Below are 18,878 nucleotides of genomic sequence, written 5' to 3' on the forward strand. Positions count from 1 at the left end.
TTCACCAAAACATAATTGTACACTTGAGATCTGAATATTGAGCTGTAGAAAATGTATGACCCAATGATGAATAAAGTTTTGATTCTAACATATATTAACTTAATTCAAAATTCTCATTCTATTTAGTCAACAATGAGAACAAGATGTGCATATGTAAATATATATGCTTTAAGTTTTTCTCTATTGGTTTAGGACCACTATCTGAGAAATAAAAGAATTGTTTAGAAAAAATGAAATGATTTTGACAGACTCACGTAATTATTTAGATGTCACATGTTTACCTTTAAAAAAGACTTTTGTTCTTCACAATCCCTTTATATTATCAAGTGTGTAACTTGGTGAATTTGAAAATTTCAAAAATGAATTTTTATGATATGGTTTTGATTATCTGAATATTTAATTTGCTGAGAATGGACATAGGCAATATTTATTTTCAAAATGATGTTCTCTTACAGTTTAAAATTTAAACCCTAAATCACTAAGTAATACATATCAGAAAAATATTCTTGAAATTTGGAAGAGATAAAGGAACCAGAAAAAACTAGTTTTTTTCTATGGCCTGTGGGTATTCAAGGTAAAAATCTTATAAATCAAAGACTAGTAAAAAAAAGGGAAAAACTCATCACACCCCATTACCGTGAGAGAATCACAAATGTCATTTTGGTGTAAATCTTTCCCAGTTGATAAATAAACAAACAGATATAAATGCACAAGCTATCTTTTATTATTATACATGCTGTTCTGTGGTCTTTATTTTTATTCTATACAGTAATATATTGCGAACCCTTTTCCACCCATAAGAAATTCATGTAAGATTTGGTATCTAATTGCTACATTTTGTCCTGTGGTTATTAATCATTCTCTATAATAAGACATTCATGATTTTGTTATTTAAACAAAGCAGCAAACACAAATCTGTATGTAATTTGGGGAGTGAGGTGTTTATTTTATTTATTTATTCATATTATAGTTAATAATTATTATTTATGAATAATGTAATTTATTTATGATAAACTCCTGGATACCTAATGCAGGACAACCTAATGCTGTTGTCTTTCAGAAACAGTTTATAGACTAATATTACCACTACTCATGCAGGAAAGTACCTAAATATCTTCACCAATGCTGTTTACAGTTGTTTAGGTCTTAGTTTTATACTTGAAAAATATTACATTGCTACCTACTTTTGTTTTTTTATTTTTACTAGTTTCTTATTTTATATTAGTGATTTAACATTTTTCATTTTGTAAAAAGTTTACATTTTGTAAACTCCCTGTGCATATATTTTTGCACATTTACATGACTGTAATTTTCATATTTTTAAAAGTTATTTAGGTACATCAAGACTTCGTATCTTATACATCTTGAAATTTATGTTCCATGATAATTAAATATTTATTTTCTTTGAAGTATATTGTGATCATAGAAAATGTATTTATTCATGTTATCACATCTTGTAATCTCTTTAGTTTTTATTAAGTTTTATAATAACAGGAAACCTCTCTCTTCCCTCAATAGCTTCTATATTTCATCTTTTGTTTGGCTGAGTTGATATAAAGTTTGTTCCAAATTCTTTCTACTCTTAAACCAGCCAATACTATATCCTTTAATTATTGTTATACATTTTTATTTTACAGTTTAGTTTAAACTTTCTATTCCTATATTTAAATATTTTCCTGGTTATTCATGTGATTGATGAACTCATATATCATTTTTTTCAAGCAAACCAACATACACTAGGAATTTTGAATGAAATTGTATTATAACTTCAAAGAATAAGAGCTTTACAAAATGTAGTCTCTTTTTTTATTTCAAAATTTAATCTTTGTTCCCATGAATATAGTGTGGCTATCCATTTTCCACTAGTGGCTTTTAGCACTAGAATACAAAATTTTTTATCATAAATGTTCATAACATTGAGTTCATATCAACATTTCACTAATTTTGCTGCCATTTGTAATATATTTGTGAGTTTTCTAAATGATGGTTGATGAGATAGTGACTCTAATCAACACACTTAATTTTCTTTGTTTATTTCCAGTAAATTATCTAAGTTTTCTATTTATACAATCATAAGATTTATAATCAATTAAAATTTAGTATCTTTTTTTTTTTTTTAAAAGAGGCCTAGGTTTATTTTATTTTTTTTTTCAACGTTTATTTATTTTTGGGACAGAGAGAGACAGAGCATGAACGGGGGAGGGACAGAGAGAGAGGGAGACACAGAATCGGAAACAGGCTCCAGGCTCTGAGCCATCAGCCCAGAGCCTGACGCGGGGCTCGAACTCACGGACCGCGAGATCGTGACCTGGCTGAAGTCGGACGCTTAACCGACTGCGCCACCCAGGCGCCCCAAAATTTAGTATCTTTTTTCAGTAGTTTCATACATATTTCTGTATGTTTATATCATTTGATTTTTGATAATTTATCCTCCTCAGTTGTAATTATAGCTTAGACTTCCCTTTTCTCTGATTTTAATGGCAAAGAAGTTATAATTATATTGTCCTTAAAACCATATAAGCAAAACTGACCATCTATATGCCATCTTTAAGGAGCAGCTGAAGTTAGCCATGAGGACTAATGCACAGCAAAGTTAAATAACACTAATGCACAATGTTATTTAAGAGATTAAGAGATATTCTATATTATATTTTGGGATCATCTCTTTGGTTTCGTTATAAGAGTACTATCAAACCTACACTGTCAAAAATTTCATATGATTTTGGCTCCTATAAAGCTAATTACATCTTTCTTCCTTTGAATTATTGACAATGTGAATATTATCTATTATTATTAAGCCACCCCAACATTTCTATGGTGATGATGTATCATTCTCTGATTGGAGTTTTATGTTATGCTGATGTGTGTTTACCTGTTAAAGTGCTGGTAGCAGCATATCAGAGATATAAAAGATTTGTATGTCATTAGGGTTCAGGAAAATTTTCAGATATTGAGAATTTTCCATTTCACAAGAATTTAAATAATTCACTTCAAACATTATTCATAAAAATACATTTTGAGCAGTTATGCTGTTATCTATTTTAATTTTCTCAATAGTTTTTGTATTCTTCACTCCTTTTAAATATAAAAAACATCACTATTTTAAGTAAAATAATTTTTTCTTAAAATGGGATGGAATAGAGTTGTGTATAATAGTGTTGCATATTATGTAACTCATTATTCATGTGATATCTACTTATTTCACAGAATTCACTATATCAAAAAACAGTAACTTTTTGTTAGTTGTAGACAGTGTGGTTTCCACAGAGCAGCTTAAAGTGATCATTTCAGATTATAAAATATAAGAGTCATGGTTTGTGGTAATTACAAAAAGGTGACTTTACTGGTTGGAAAAAATTGCAAAAGGTCCCCCTTATTATGAATGTATTGTAAAATATGTCTTCTTTCCCCACACTGACACAGTACCCTGGGTTGGGGTAGGGGCATGACCTTGGCTGAAGTAACACAGGCTGGATTGCTGGCTCCAAGGCCTGACAACTTTGTGCAGTGTACAAAACTGACTATGTTGGTGATGGCCCAAGTTACATCATGTCACATCAATACTTAAAACTTTCTGATGGCCTTTAGTTCACTCAAAACCCAAAAAACCAAACCAAACCAAAACAAAACAAAACAACAAAAAACAGTCTTTACAGTGGTCTGCCAGACTCTAGTGGCCTTGCCCTATTACATCACTTCTCAGGCCTCATTGTGTACTCATCTTCACACGCATGATCCAGAATTAGGATATTGCACTTGTTGTTCTTTTTCCTTGGAAATCTGTCACTTCCATCATCTCTTCCCAGCTCTCTCTGATTCCATTCAACTTGACCCTGCCATTTAGAATGGCAAATTTGAGTGACATCATCATGGCGGAATAAAATTTTTCCACTCTCTTCCCCTAAAGAACACTGATTTAGATAATTATCCAAGGATGAGAGACCATTTGTAGAAGTCCAAGAATCCAGCAGAGGTGTTCCAGCACATCACTGAAGCAAAAAAATTTAAGATTGGATGCATTAAAGATGATAACAGGAATAGTTTCACGTTATCTGTGTTATTCTTTCCTCAAGATAACACAGCTGAGCCTTCTCAGCCTTTGATTTCTTTCATGGGGGAAGTGAGAATATGCGAGTGAAAGCCCAGATGTCCCCAGAATATCTGGGGAGAGATCAGCTGGGAGCTTGGAAGATATGGCTCTCAGAGGCCACAGAGGTATGTAGAGTCTACTTATTGCATCATGGACTCCATCAGGAAGCCTTCCCATGAGCTTCTCAGGATGCCTCACCTACAGATGTTCCACCTGACCCGTGCACCTGCAGCACTCCACACACCTCCACCAAACTGACCCACAAACCATGATAAATTCTCTGTGTGCTTCTGATGGCACTGAGGGCAAGTCTTTGCATATGGCTAGTGAATATATGCAGGAAGCTGCTTTCCTTTCAGGCCTGGGAGAAATTATTAAAATGAGCACTTAGCCCCACCCTGCAGGAAGCAAAAGTGAGGCTCTCATCACCTGGCCTTGCTTTGAAAAATTGAGAGAAGGTACACAAGAATAAGAATTTCACCACAAAAGGGAACAAGAAGAGTAGGAAAACAAATGCAGTTGAGAACATTAGAAGGAATGGACCAAGCAGAAGAAAGAACCTCTGACGTAGAAGACAGGTCCTTTGAAATTATCCAGCGAAGAACAAAGAAAAAAGAATGAAATGAGTGAAGAAAGCCTGTATAAACTATGGGATACCTTAAGTGACATACATATATATGTATACATATATATATATATATATACATATATATACATATACATATATGTATATACATATACATATACATATATACATATATATACATATACATATACATATATACATATATATATATACATATATATATATATACATACCTCCAAAAGAAAAAAGGAGGAAAAACTTATTTAAATGTTATTTTTTAATTTTTTAAATGTTTTATTTATTTTTGAGAGAGAGAGAGTGTGAGCAGGGGAGTGGCAGAGAGAGAGGGAGACACAGAATCTGAAGCAGGCTCCAGGCTCTGAAACTGTCAGCATAGAGTCCAACACAGGGCTCGAACCCATGAACCATGAGGTCATGACCTAAGCTGAAGTTGGACACTTAAATGACTGAGCCATTCAGGCGCCCAAGGAAATAGCTTATTTAAAGAAGTACTGGCTGAGAACTTCCTAAATCTGAGGAGAAATTTTGACACCCAAGTTCATGAAGCTAATAGGTAATCTCAAAATTTCAACCTCAAACAGCATTTCTCTGAAACACAGAATAAAACTGTATAAATCAAAGAAGGAATTTTAAAGCAGCAAATAAAAAATATCCTCATACAAAAGGATACCCATATTGGGGTGCCTGGGTGGCTCAGTCGGTTAAGCGTCCGACTTTGGCTCAGGTCATGATCTTGTAGCTCGTGAGTTCGAGCCCCGCATCTGGCTCTGCGCTGACAGCTCAGAGCCTGGAGCTTGCTTTGGATTCTGTCTCCCTGTCTCTCTGCCCCTCCCCTGCTCATACTCTGTCTCTCCCTGTCTCAAAAATAAATAAACATTTAAAAAATTTTTTAAAGGATACCCACATAAAGCTATCAGTAGATTACACAGCAGAAGTCTTGAAGACTAGGAGAGAGTGGAATGATAAATGCAAAGTGCTGAAAGAAAACAAAACAGAACAAAAACAAAACCAAAAAAACCTGCTAACCCAAGAATACTGTACCAGGCAGTTATCTTTCAGATAAAGGGACATAAAGATGTCCCCAAGGAAACAAAACCTGAGATGTTTACCACTACACCTGGCTTACAAGGAGTTCTGAAAAGAGTTCTTCAAACTGAAATGAAAGGATGCTAATTAGTAACATGAAGAATTACAAAAATGCACAACATTCTGCAAAACATAAATATATAGTTAAATTTATAATACTTAGTATTGTAAAATGGTTTTACCAGTGTAAAGACTTAATTCTCATCTCTAATTAAGAGTTAACTGTAGTAAAAGGTAACGGACCAAAGTATTACAAATAAATATAGTTGCAATAATTTGTTAATGGATATGTAATATTAACAGCTCTGCTACTCCCTGTGGTTTGTGTGTGTGTGCCCAGGAGCAGGGGGGGGGACTTGTGACATCAAAAATATAAAACGCTGGGGAGGGGATTGAAAGGATAGAGTTTTTATGTGCAACTGAAGTTGTCATTAGCATAAAATACACTACTGTGTGTATAAGATATTTTAAGTAAGTCACATAGTAATTAATCACAAAGCAAAAACCTACAGTTGATACACTAAAGATAAAGAGAAGGGAATCAAAACATACCACTATGGAAAATTTTCAATTCACGAAGGAAGACAAAAGAGAGAGGATCAAAGGAATTACAAAAAAGTCAGTAACAGTTAACAAAACAACAGTCCTAAATACTTCGCTACCAACAATTATTTTAAATAATGGATTAAATTCTCAAAGCACAAGGCATAGAATAGCTGAATGTGTAAAAAAGAAGACCCAACTGTATGCTGACTACAACAGATATACTCAGTTTAAAAATACACATAAAGTTAAGGTGAAGCAATAGAAAAAAGTATTCTCTGGGAATGGAAACCAAAAGACACCAAGGTTACCTATTTTTATATTAGATAAAATAGAGGTTAAGTCAAAACTGTAGTAAGAGGCAAACAAGGTCATTTATAATGATAAAAGAGTAAATACATCAAGAACCTATAACAATGGTAAATATATACACAATCTCTGAGTACCTAAATATATTAAGCAAATATAACAGATCTAAAATGAGACATACACTACAACACAATAATAGTAGGAGACTTCATTACTCACTTTCAACAATAGATATTCAGACAGAAAAACATTAAGGAAATACTGGACTTGACCTATACTTTAGATCAAATGGAGCGAACAGACATACAGAGAACACTCCATCCAATGGCAGAATACACATTCTTCTCAAGCACACATGAGATATTCTCTAAGACAGATAATAGGTTAAGTCACAAAACAAGTCAATAAATTAAAAAAAACATGAAGATCATATTAAGTATGTTTTTCAAATAAAATAATATGAAACTAGAATTCAATAACGGGAGCAATGCTGGAAAATTTACAAATATGTGTAGCACACTCCTGAAAAATTGATGGGTCAGGAAGAAATCAAAAGGGAAATTTAAAAAATCTTGAAACAAACAAAAATGGAATCACAGTATACCAAAACTTATGAGCTAAAGCATAAGCAGTTCTAAGAGGAAGTCATAGTGACAAATGCCTACATTAAGAAAGAAGATCTTATATAAACAACCTAAATTTACATCTCAAGGAACTAGAAGAAGAAAAACAAAGCAAGCCCAAAGACTATCAGAAGGAAGAAAATAACAAATTTCATAAGATAAATAAATGAAGGGCTCCTGGGTGGCTCAGTGGGTTGAGCGTCTGACTCTTGATTTCAGCTCATGTCATGATCACTTGGTTCATGGGATCAAGCACCACATTATGCTCTGTGCTGAGTGGAGCCTGCTTGGGATTCTCTTCTCCTTCTCCCACTACCCCTTCCTTGCTGAAACTCGCTCACTCTCTCTCTCAAAATAAAGAAATAAACATTAAAAATGAAATAGAGACTAGAAGCACAACAGAAAAGATCAACAAAACTTAGAATAAAACTTAGGTTTTCTGAAAAGATAAACAGAATTGACAAAACTTTAGTTGGACTAAGAAAAAAAAAAGCAAAAATTCAAATAAACCAGAAATGAATAAGGAAACATTATAATCAATACCACAGAAATTCTAAAGATTGTAAGACACTATTATGAACCATTATTCCCCAAATAATTGGATAACCTAGAATAAAATTTCTGAACACATAAAAGCCCATAACGGGATGGTTTCACTGGTGAAATCTACCAAGCATATTAAGAATTAAAGCAAAACCTTTTATACTCTTCCAAAAATTTGAAGAGGAGGGAACACTTCCAGATTTTATGAGGCCACCATTACTCTGCTATCAAAGCCAGATAAGGATACCATAAGAAAAGAAAACTACAGGCCAATAACCCTGATGAATATAGATGCAAAAATCTCAACAAAATAGCAATTTAGCAAACTAAATTCAAAGGCACATTAAAAGGATTATACACCATGATTTATCCCTGGGATGCAAAGGTATTTTCATATATAGAAATTAATCAGTGTGATACACCACATTAATATCATGAAAGATAAAAATTTATAATCATTTCAGTAGATAAAGAAAAATCCATTTGACAAAATTTAACATGTACTCCATGATAAACATTATTAACAAATTAGATATAAACATAGAATAGACATAACTCAAATAATAAAGGACAACCCCACAGCTAACGTCATACTCAATGATGAAAAGTTGAAAAGTTTTCCTCTAAGTTGTGAACAAAACAAGGTTGTCCACTCTCACCACTTGTATTCAATATAATATTGGAAGTCCTAGATGGAGCAATAAGGTAAGAAACATAAATAAAAGGCATCCAAATATGGAAGGAAAATGTAAACCTGTCTTTGCATATGATAATGATCTTATAAACCGAAAATCCTATAGACCCCATCACCCTGTTAGAACTAATAAACTAATTCAGTAATGTTTCAGATAACAAAATAAAAAGTCAGTTGCTTATTTATACCCTAAAAATGAACTCTATGAAAAAGCAATAAAGGAAACAATATCTTTACCCTAGCATCAAAAACAGTAAAATACTTTGGAACCAATTTAACCAAGGAAGTGAAATACTTGTACACAAAAACTATAACTTTGATGAAAAGAAAAATTATAGAAGATACAAATAATTGGAAAGCTATCCTTTGTTCATGGATCAGAAGAATTGGTATTATTAAAATGTCCATAATACCCAGAGTTCTTCCTTCTCAAAATTCCAATGGCATTTTTCAGAGAAATAGGAAAAAAAATCTTCAATGTGTATAACCCACAAAAGACCCTGAATTGCCAAAGCAACCAGTAAGAACTATAAGAAGAATAAAGCTTAAGCTTCCAGATTTTGAACTTGCAAAGCTACAGTCACTAAAACAATACGGAACTGGCAAAAACAAAACACACACACACACACACACACACACACACACACACAAAAACAAAAAACAGACACATAGACCAATGGAATAGAATTAGAGAGTCAAGGAAGAAACCAACCCCCACACACAACCAAGTAATACTGGTAAGTGAGCCAAAAATAACCAATGGGGAAAAGATAGTCTCTTTAATAAACTGTTCTAGGGAAACTGGATAAACATATGCAAAAGAATGAATTAAATCCCTTTCTTATTCCCAAATAATCCGATCAAAAACGGTCAGAGGAGGGGTGCCTGGGTGGCTCAGTCTGTTGAGCCTTTGACTTCGGCTAAGGTCATGATCTCAGGATTTGTGGGTTTGAGCCCTTCACTGGGCAGTGTGTGGACAAAAAAAAAAAAATGGGCAGATGACTTGAATAAACAATTTGTCAAACAAGTCACACAGTGCTCTATAGATAAATGAAAAGTTACTTGATATCACTAAATCATCAGAGAAATGCAAATCAAAACTACAATGAAATATCACCTCACACCTGTTGAAATGATTATTATCAAAAAAGACAAGAGATAACAAGTGTTAGTGAGGATGCCAAAGAAAGGGAATACTTGGGCACTGTTGGTGGAAATGTAAATTTGTTCAGCCACTATGGAAAACACCATGGATGTTCTTCAAAAAATTCAAAATAGAACTACCATGTGATCTGATTTTCCACTTCTAGATACATGTCCAAAGGAAATGAAGTCACTATCTTGAAAAGATTACATTATCATATTCATTGCAGCTTTATTTACAATAGTTAAGAGGTGGAAACAACCTAAGCATCCAAGGATGGATGAGAAGTCCACCAGTAATACTATACAATATCACTTGTATGTGAATTCTAAAAAAGCCAAACTCAGAGAAATAGAGTAAAATGTTTCCAGGGATGGTGGTTGGGAAAATGTGAAGATTTTGGTCAAATGTTACAAGTTAACAGTTATAAGATGAAAAGTCCTGGGCATCTAATGTATATCATGTCAATTATAGTTAACAGTAGTGCATTTATATACTTGACATTTGCTAAGAGAACAAATCATAAATATTCTCACCACAAACAGTAATTATGTGAGATGATAGAGGTGTTAACCTTATAGTGGTAATCATTTCACTATATCTATATATCTATATCTTTATCTATACCTATATCTATATATCTATATCTATATCTATATCTATATCTATCTCAAATTATCATGTTGTACACCTTAATCTTACAAGATGTTATATGTCAGTTATTTTCATTAAACTGGAAAAAAATTGAAGTCAACTCTCCCAACACTACCTCTCCCCCTCAGCTGGATTTCTGTTACTGTACAGCAATTGTTTATATTTACCGCCTACCTTCCCCAGTAAGAGTTTTTATATGTTCACACTTACCTGAATTATATATACCTTTTACTTTTAACATTATTAGCATTCATGAAAATTCTTGTAATTTAAGAAGATAAAATTCATGTCGTGGGCATTTCTACACTATGACTATGACTTTATGATAACTACCTCCTTTTTTCAATGACTTTAGAAGTTATTTATTTAGAAAATTAAGCATTTTTAAAACTTAACTTTTTAATGTTTATTTATTTTTGAAGAGAGAAAGAGAGAGGAGGAGGAGGAGGGGCTGAGAGAGAGGAAGAGAAAGAATTCCAAGCAGGCTCCATGTTGTCAGTTCAGAGCCCGATGTGGGGTTGAACTCATAAACCATGAGATCACGAGCTGAGCCAAAACCAAGAGTCGGGCACTTAATCCACTGAGCCATCCAGTCATCCCAAAACTTAACTTTGTTTTTAACAGTAAAATAAAAAGTGTGAATAGGAGCATTTTGACAATGTGACCTATGTTGTCTGTTGACTGGTCCCAGCATTCTTCATGTCACTTTCTACAACTGAGGTTGGAACAAAATGCTGTTTTTCTGTAATACTTTTTACCTAGGGATGGTGATATGAGGTTGTTATCTCAGTTAAAGCTAATGCTGTTATCTGAATTACTTATGAAAGAAAAAAAAAACATATCTTGTAGTAGGAGAATAATTAAATGAATTATAGTATAATTAAATATAAGCATCTGATAATTTGATGCTAACAAAAATTCCAGTCACATGTGAAGTTGTATGTATTTTAATGTAGAGAGATTGAATAAGGACATAAATAGCATAAGTAGGATGACCCTGAATATATAAATACATCTCATAGGATTAAAATAATTTTTTAAATTTTTGGCATAATTTTCTTATTTAGAAAATACGGTATTCACATAAAAAGTAAAGAAAGCTGAGAATTACTTTCATGCATCAAGTAAACCAAATTGTTTCAAATGCACCAGCCTCTTAATGGAGACCTATGAAGAAATTCTCTAATGGTGTGTTGCTTCAAGTACTACATTTAGCCTGCAATATCAATTTTTATTTAATAAATTAAAAATTCACAGGATAACAAACAGGATCATCAAAAGTTGGAGTGTTAGATAATATTTTGAACGTATGAAATTGTGTTTGTCAAATCCAATGTGCCTCTCTATTTATACAAGCAAGAATGACAAGGCCTACAAACCATCTTTTCTGCATTATTGCAAGGCAAGTATAACAAGCCATTACAAAATATCTATTGGAGCTCATGGAAAATAACAAAATATAAGTATCAATTTCCGAAAGATAGAGAACAGCAGACATACCCTAATGGCATGTATTAAGTGAGAACGGAGAGAAACAAAAAGCAAGAAAACGTGAGTGAAACAGACAAACACAAAAGTAAATCAGACTGCCAGCAGCAGTTTCAGCTTCTAATCAAACAGCAGACATTGTATATAAACAGTCTGGAAGATGCTGTAGGTTACACACTGGGTTTTTTTCTCCCTAGTCTTGCTATTTAAAATCAGCTGTAACATTAGGTTTAAGCATGAACACCAGTGGATGCATTATGCATCCAACTGTGAGCAAAATGGTATAGAGTACATATTAGAGGAGAATCTATAAAACAAATACCATGAATAAGTTTGTAATTTATTTTTTGGTTTATATCTTTATATGTTATGTATGTTTAAAAATATTGGTTTTTATTATTTATCTTATTTGTTAAATTTTGTCAAAGGAAAAATAGACTTTATATCAATACATAAACCATGGAAATTATATATATATTATTTGTGAATTATATATTTGAATTTTGTTTCTTTTTTTAACAAGCTTAAGCTCTGAACTGAGACAATTCTGGGTTATAGTGACGATCCTCCCTCTTGCTACTTTCAACAATTAACCTTGGGCAAGTAATGTAAGACTCATTTTCCTAATTGTAAAACATTGATGATAGGAATCTTTTCACATTGTTTGAGAAGTTAAATAATATAATGAATACAAAATACTTAGTAATGTCCAGTACAGGTACTTAATAAATACTAAGGGTTAGACTTACAGAGCATTCATTACATTGTAGTACACGTAGAATCTCTGCAAATTAAATGCTATTATTCCCATTTACAAATTGGGAAAAAATGAATGAGAAGAAAAAAACTGATTTTCCCCATCTGACAAGGTCTTTTAACTTCCCAGAGGCCACAATTATTTCTTTTAAAAAAAGGAGCAGAGATAAAATAAAAACGTGTTTTCTCATTTTCAAGGGGATCTGGAGAGAATAGACACTTAGGCAAACCATACTATCAGCGATTTTATAGTTAGAAACTACCAGATAGCATTGAGCGTTTCATTTCTTTTTTATATTTACACCAATTATATATTACATGCTGCTGCTGTAAAGAAAATATACACAAGTCTTTGTCATTTTATTTTTATACACATCATTTTAGCAGGCTGGAAACTCTAAGAATTACCTTTGTTACTCTCTTTTAGCCTGTAATCTGATTGGATGTATATAGATGACAGCAGATACCTACCCGCCTCACCCACACACTCTCTAGTGTACATAGTGCTGTCTTTCTATTGTGACTCAGTGCTGTGTCATTAACAGAAGGCATTGCGTTTTTAATGATATTGGCCATGATGATGAAATAACTCTGTGAGACATGTCAGCTTTTCTGTATATTCTTAAACAGATATTAAAAGACTTTGTGTAAAGGGAAGAAGAAATTGGAAATACTCAGTAAATGGATGTATAGAAAAAAGCAAACAAACAAAACCCTCATCAGTAACCAATTTAGTGACCTTTTCTTTGCATAGTCATGCTGTTTGAAACAACTGAGGCATTTTTAACTATCATTCTGAGTGCAAACATAGCCAAGTATGTAAAGACTCTTTAATCTTAGAGTTTATTGACTTAGATTATTTTGGATTAGAAGTTCAAAAACAGTTTACTACAGTTAAACATAATTACACACATTAGTTAAAATCTAGGACTAGAAGAGATATGTAATATCTGGTAGTTTGAACTTGGTTGAATTAGAGTTGATCTGTATTTAAAAGGAGTTTTTGCTAAGACAGCAAAAATTTCTCACATATTTAGATACTCTTATTTTTCAAAAAGAAATTTTGAAGAATCACTTAAATGACAGGGTGCCAGCTAATGTCCACATCTGTTTTATCGAGTAGCTTATAAATAAATAATTTCCTTTGTATGGACAAATGTAAATTTCCCAGTTGGTGACATTAAAGGGTCGAATTTTCAGATATTTAGATTTTATAAACCATACATACTTTATAAAATTAATGTATTTTTATATGAATATTTTTAAGTATTTCTGCATATTGTATATTAAAATTGGGTAGCCACATTACATGGTATGCTTTCACTTTTATCAAAAGTTATGCCCATAAGTAATGACACCTGAAAATAAGCACTTAACAAAAATAAAATACCTTTAACCAATCTAAAAAGGTCACAATTCAATTTACATTCACTTTTTTGAGAGATAATATTAATATAGTATTATGAAGTCAGAGACACTGAACTAATTTGTTCATGAGATGATATATTTCCAAATTAACAATAATTAAATAGTGAATATGACTTTCATACAATTGTACCACAAATGTTAAGCACCCTGTGTGAAATAACATTTTACCCATAACATATTTTCCCTCCATTCTTCCATTCAAATCACACTAACCTTGTCCTAAAGTTTGTAGGATGAGGATGTCCATCATATAAGGATAAGTAGTCATATTCTTCTTCTAGAGCAAATGACTGAAAAACAATTTGTATTCTATTTCGTTCTTCTGCTATTATTACCCATGTACAGTTTGCACCATTTGGATATCCATATGGAAAACCAGGGCTTTCTATAGTGCCATTAAGTCCTTTTAAAGTTCCACCACATGTATAAATAAATCCTGCAACAAAAGACAAATAAACAGATATTAATATTATATAAAGCACAAACAATTCAGGAGATAGATAATTTTGAAAAAGCCTTTTGTTTTTCCAAGACCTATATTACCATAATTTTGTAAATGGCAAGAGCTAGGTGAATTACCTAATTTTATTTTTTAAAAAGATAAGACATAACAAACAAAATATTAGAAAATTTGCCATTTATCATGCATCTTGTGGCTAGTAATTATAAACCAGTCAATGAAGTAAAATTCTCCACACATCATTATCCATTTCATGATCCTACAGGCAAAGTCTTGAACATGATACCTTCCCTGAAGTAGTTTCCAGTCTAATTTTAGAAAACTATAAACAACATTAAAAATTTAATGATTTTAGCATGCATTTTGGGTCTTAAAAATTAACTCCACTTTGGGGCGCCTGGGTGGCTCAGTCGGTTGAGCGGCTGACTTCGGCTCAGGTCACGATCTCACAGTCCGTGAGTTCGAGCCCCACGTTGGGCTCTGTGCTGACCGCTCAGAGCCTGGAGCCTGTTTCGGATTCTGTGTCTCCCTCTCTCTGACCCTCCCCTGTTCATGCTCTGTCTTTCTCTGTCTCAAAAACAAATAAACGTTAAAAAAAAAATTAACTTCACTTTTTCTTGGTGTAGCATGCTAAGTTTTTTTTTAATGTTTGTTTATTTTTGAGAGAGAGAGAGAGAGATTGGAAGAGGGGCAGAGAAGTGGGGGGCAAAGGATCTTCAGCGGGCTTTGTGGTAACAGAGAGAGCCTGATGTGGGGCTTGAACTCAGGAACCGCAATATCATGATTTGAGCCAAAGTTGGACACTTGATCGACTGAGCCACCCAGGTGCCCCAGCATGCTTTTTTCTGTCCATATCTCTAGCCTGTAGCCAGTGTGCCTTAGGAAAATCCTTCCCACCCTTGTACCAGGAGGATAAATGGTTCAGATCTAAAAAAAGCACTCTATGTAATCATTCAATCTTTGACCAGCATAGCTGGCTCAAGTTTAAACACAATCCTTAGCTAACTGTATCTGAGTGAAACCTAATGTTGGGGAGAAAATATATTGAAAATTTGAATCCTGGGCAACAGACAGCAGCCATCTTAAAAACTTCTATAATTCTATAGGAGTTCTAATTTTATGGAAGATACAAATTTTTGACAACTTGACTCTTGGAGACACCTAGAAAACTGAATATGTTTCTCAAGAAATTATGAATATGTACTAGTCTGTAGTCATATTGGGTAATGTTTAACTCTAAAATTTATACAATGCTAGCACAAGATGGCCCCAGAATGAATCTAGACTAGTCTTCAGTCGATTAAAGCTTGGATCCATGGTTGCAGAAGTTCTGATAAGAATTCTTTGCTTTGATGTCATTTCCAAATCTGTGGGTTGTACATGAAGCTTATGTGCCATGAAGCTGTAAGTCCAAGACACTGAGCTAATTTGGGGGAGAGAACACTGTAGTACCCAAAGTGTATGTATTTGGAACTGTATATAGAAATACAGGAAATTTGGGGCTCCTCTCTCTGAGAAGGAAAGAGTATATGATATACAGGTCTGGATATTTTTGAAAAATAAGAGGAAACACGCATGAAAGATAGGAAGCCAGAGTTGTAGATTGTGGCAGACAGGGACTGATTTAGGATGGTGTACATTCATTCCTCACTTTTTTTTTCTCTTGAGTTTTTTTTAATGTTTACTTATTTATTTTGAGAGAGAAAGAGTCAGCAGGGGAGGGGCGGAAAAAGGGAGACAGAGAATGCCAAATAGGCTCTGTGCTGTCAGAACAGAGCAACATGGGGCTGAAAACCACAAACCATGAGATCATGAGATGATCCGAAATCAAGAGTTAGACATTCAATCGACTGAGCCACCTAGGCACCCCATTCCTCAGTCTTTTCACAAGTGCACCTTGCTTTTGCTAGGGGATCTACTTCTCTACCAAACAAGTACGCTTTAGAGTAGCTGGTTCTACTGACTTCTAGTGGTGAGGCTCAGGGAGGGATTAATCAGTATAACTCTATCCTCCTACCCATATTTACTTCAGGAATCTACTCTGATTATCTCCATTCATGGCTAAGTCTTAAACCTGGGATATTCAGTATTGATACAAAGTACTGTTCTTGGGATTTTTTTTGACTTTTAAAAGAAGTTGGATAAGGTAGAGGTTTTTAAAAAATCAATATTTGTGTGTATACATATATTTTTGCTCATGCACCAAAAGTCAAATAGGGCATTTTATGATTTTCAAAAATAAAAAAAAAAAGGAGAAAGGTCCCTTCTAAATTGCTTCTTGCAGAGCAATTACTTTGAAGCCTTAGGTTAATTAGCTATCACCCATTTCTATTAGTTTTCTGCCTGAACAGCTTCCAATTTGAACTTCATAACTAAATGCAAGCATGAATCCCTTTAGCTACAATCTGATCTATGGGCTGTTTTATATATTCTCAAGCCCCATAACCCTGATGGTTTTAGAAAAAGGACATATGTCCTGAAATAACATGCTCAGCTTTGTCCACTAATTCTCCAAGTCCCTGCTGATTCATACATTTCAGTTCCTTTCCTTTCCTTTTCTTGAGGCAAATTAAGAATTACACCTATTTTTAATTTTTATCTGTGTTCTTCATTTTATTTTCATTTTTGTTTCTACGTTTGATTAAACACCACATGATTCAGAATAATGAAGTGCATTTGCCAACAATATGTTTATAATTTCCACCCTCCACTCCCCCCCCTCCCAAATCAGCTTAGTGTGTATCTTTCTAGACCATTTCTGGGCAAATGCAGATATATGCATATTTCTATGCCATATATATATATATATATATATATATATATATATATATATATATATAACAAATTGAGTCAGTCATATTCTGCATAATTTTCTGAATCTTTTTGTTTATATCTATACAGTATCACTTATAATCTTCTGGAATATAAGTATACTTATATTGTATATGTGTATACTTCTACAATCTTTCTTAATGATGACATAGCTATATGGCATATGGTATGCCTGTACTTTAATGTATTTAATGTATCTCTTATTGGCAGCTTTAGTCTTTGTGGTTTCAAAGGCACAAAGAACAACTTTGGATGCATATCCTAGTGCACATGTGTGATATATACTTAAGATAGAATTCCAGAAATGGGAGTGCTGGATTTTAAATTTAGGTAGACGCATCCAAACTATCCTCCATGAATGTGAAAATTTCTACTGCTATCACCAGGTTATGAAGTATTTTCAACTTCTAGCTTCAATTTTGGCAACACTAGATTTTTTACAAGGCAAAAAAAATCATCTTATTATTTTATTTGCATTTCTTCTGGTAACTATATATCAAATATCTTGTTCTTTGCTTCTCATTCATTCATAATTCTTTTATTAATTACCTTTCCATATCCTTCACTTATTTTTAATGGATACTGTACTATTTTTAGTTGTATTTTAGGATACAATTGCTTAGCTCTCTGGTTATTCATTGGTAATCCATATTTGCCTTTCATACATACATTTCTAAATGAAATTACTTTGATTATTCATTATAGCTCGTTGCTCTCATAATTTCACAACTCCTTTTTGCTGTTTATGGTACATGTGAAGCTTTGATGATATTTCTTCAACTTCTGCTCATCTATTCATCGTGTATGTCATGACTTAGGGATAAAATGACTAAAAGGACATTATTCTAGCCTGTCTTCAAGGAACTTCAACTGCAACTTGAGACAGCATGGAAATGCAGATCATTATTATTATAGAATATGGTAAGTGCTATGTTTGGGATAAGAACTTACTGCTGTGAGAATATATGGAAACAAAACTTAATCTAGATAATTCAGTACATGTTTATGGAAAACCCATCTCAAAAATTGACATTGCAACATTCTATAGATTCAGTCTTCAACAGATTCTGAATGCCTTATGTTGTATTTTTCACACCTTAACTTTCCACTTAAAGAGTCAGTTTATACTTGAAAAATAACTAAAATTTACATGATTTGGGTCACATAGTCAGCAAGAATTTGGTTAAGAATACAGATTTTTGAGCATCTTTTCATATATCTGGTGGCCATCTGGATGTCTTCTTTAGAAAAATGTGTATTCATGTCTTCTGCCCATTTCTTCACTGGATTATTTTTTTTTTGGGTGTTGAGTTTGGGAAATTTTTTATACTTTGGATACTAACCCTTTATCTGATATGTCATTTGTAGATATCTTTTCCCACTCAGTTGGTTGCCTTTTAGTTTTGTTGATTGTTTCCTTTGCAATGCAGAAGTTTTTATCTTGATGAGGTACCAGTAGTTGATTCTTGCTTTTATTTTCCTTGCCTTTGGAGACAGGCTGAGCAAGAAATTGCTGCTGCTGAGGTCTAAGAGGTTGTTGCCTGTTTTCTCCTCTAGGGTTTTGATGGTTTCCTGTCTCACGTTTAGGTCTTTCATCAATTTTGAGTTTATTTGAGAAGGG

The 18,878-nt window shown here is 33.2% G+C and overlaps 1 protein-coding gene and 1 long non-coding RNA gene across 11 annotated transcripts in view; one reads left to right on the top strand and one right to left on the bottom strand.

Moving 5' to 3' along the window:
• The window catches only part of CSMD3 (CUB and Sushi multiple domains 3), a 1,245,869-nt gene that overhangs the window by 1,099,672 nt on the left and 127,319 nt on the right, over positions 1 to 18,878 (bottom strand). For all 7 annotated transcript variants that reach the window (XM_045049906.1, XM_019823045.3, XM_019823042.3 and 4 more), the window contains exon 2: positions 14,179 to 14,401. In XM_045049906.1, coding sequence (XP_044905841.1) covers positions 14,179 to 14,401 — 223 coding nt within the window. The remainder of the gene's footprint in view (positions 1 to 14,178; positions 14,402 to 18,878) is intronic.
• The window catches only part of LOC109496175, a 593,347-nt gene that overhangs the window by 45,767 nt on the left and 528,702 nt on the right, over positions 1 to 18,878 (top strand). The window lies entirely within an intron of this gene.

Source organism: Felis catus, chromosome F2 (assembly GCF_018350175.1).
Source record: "Felis catus isolate Fca126 chromosome F2, F.catus_Fca126_mat1.0, whole genome shotgun sequence".
NCBI classification, from domain to species: Eukaryota; Metazoa; Chordata; class Mammalia; order Carnivora; family Felidae; genus Felis; species Felis catus.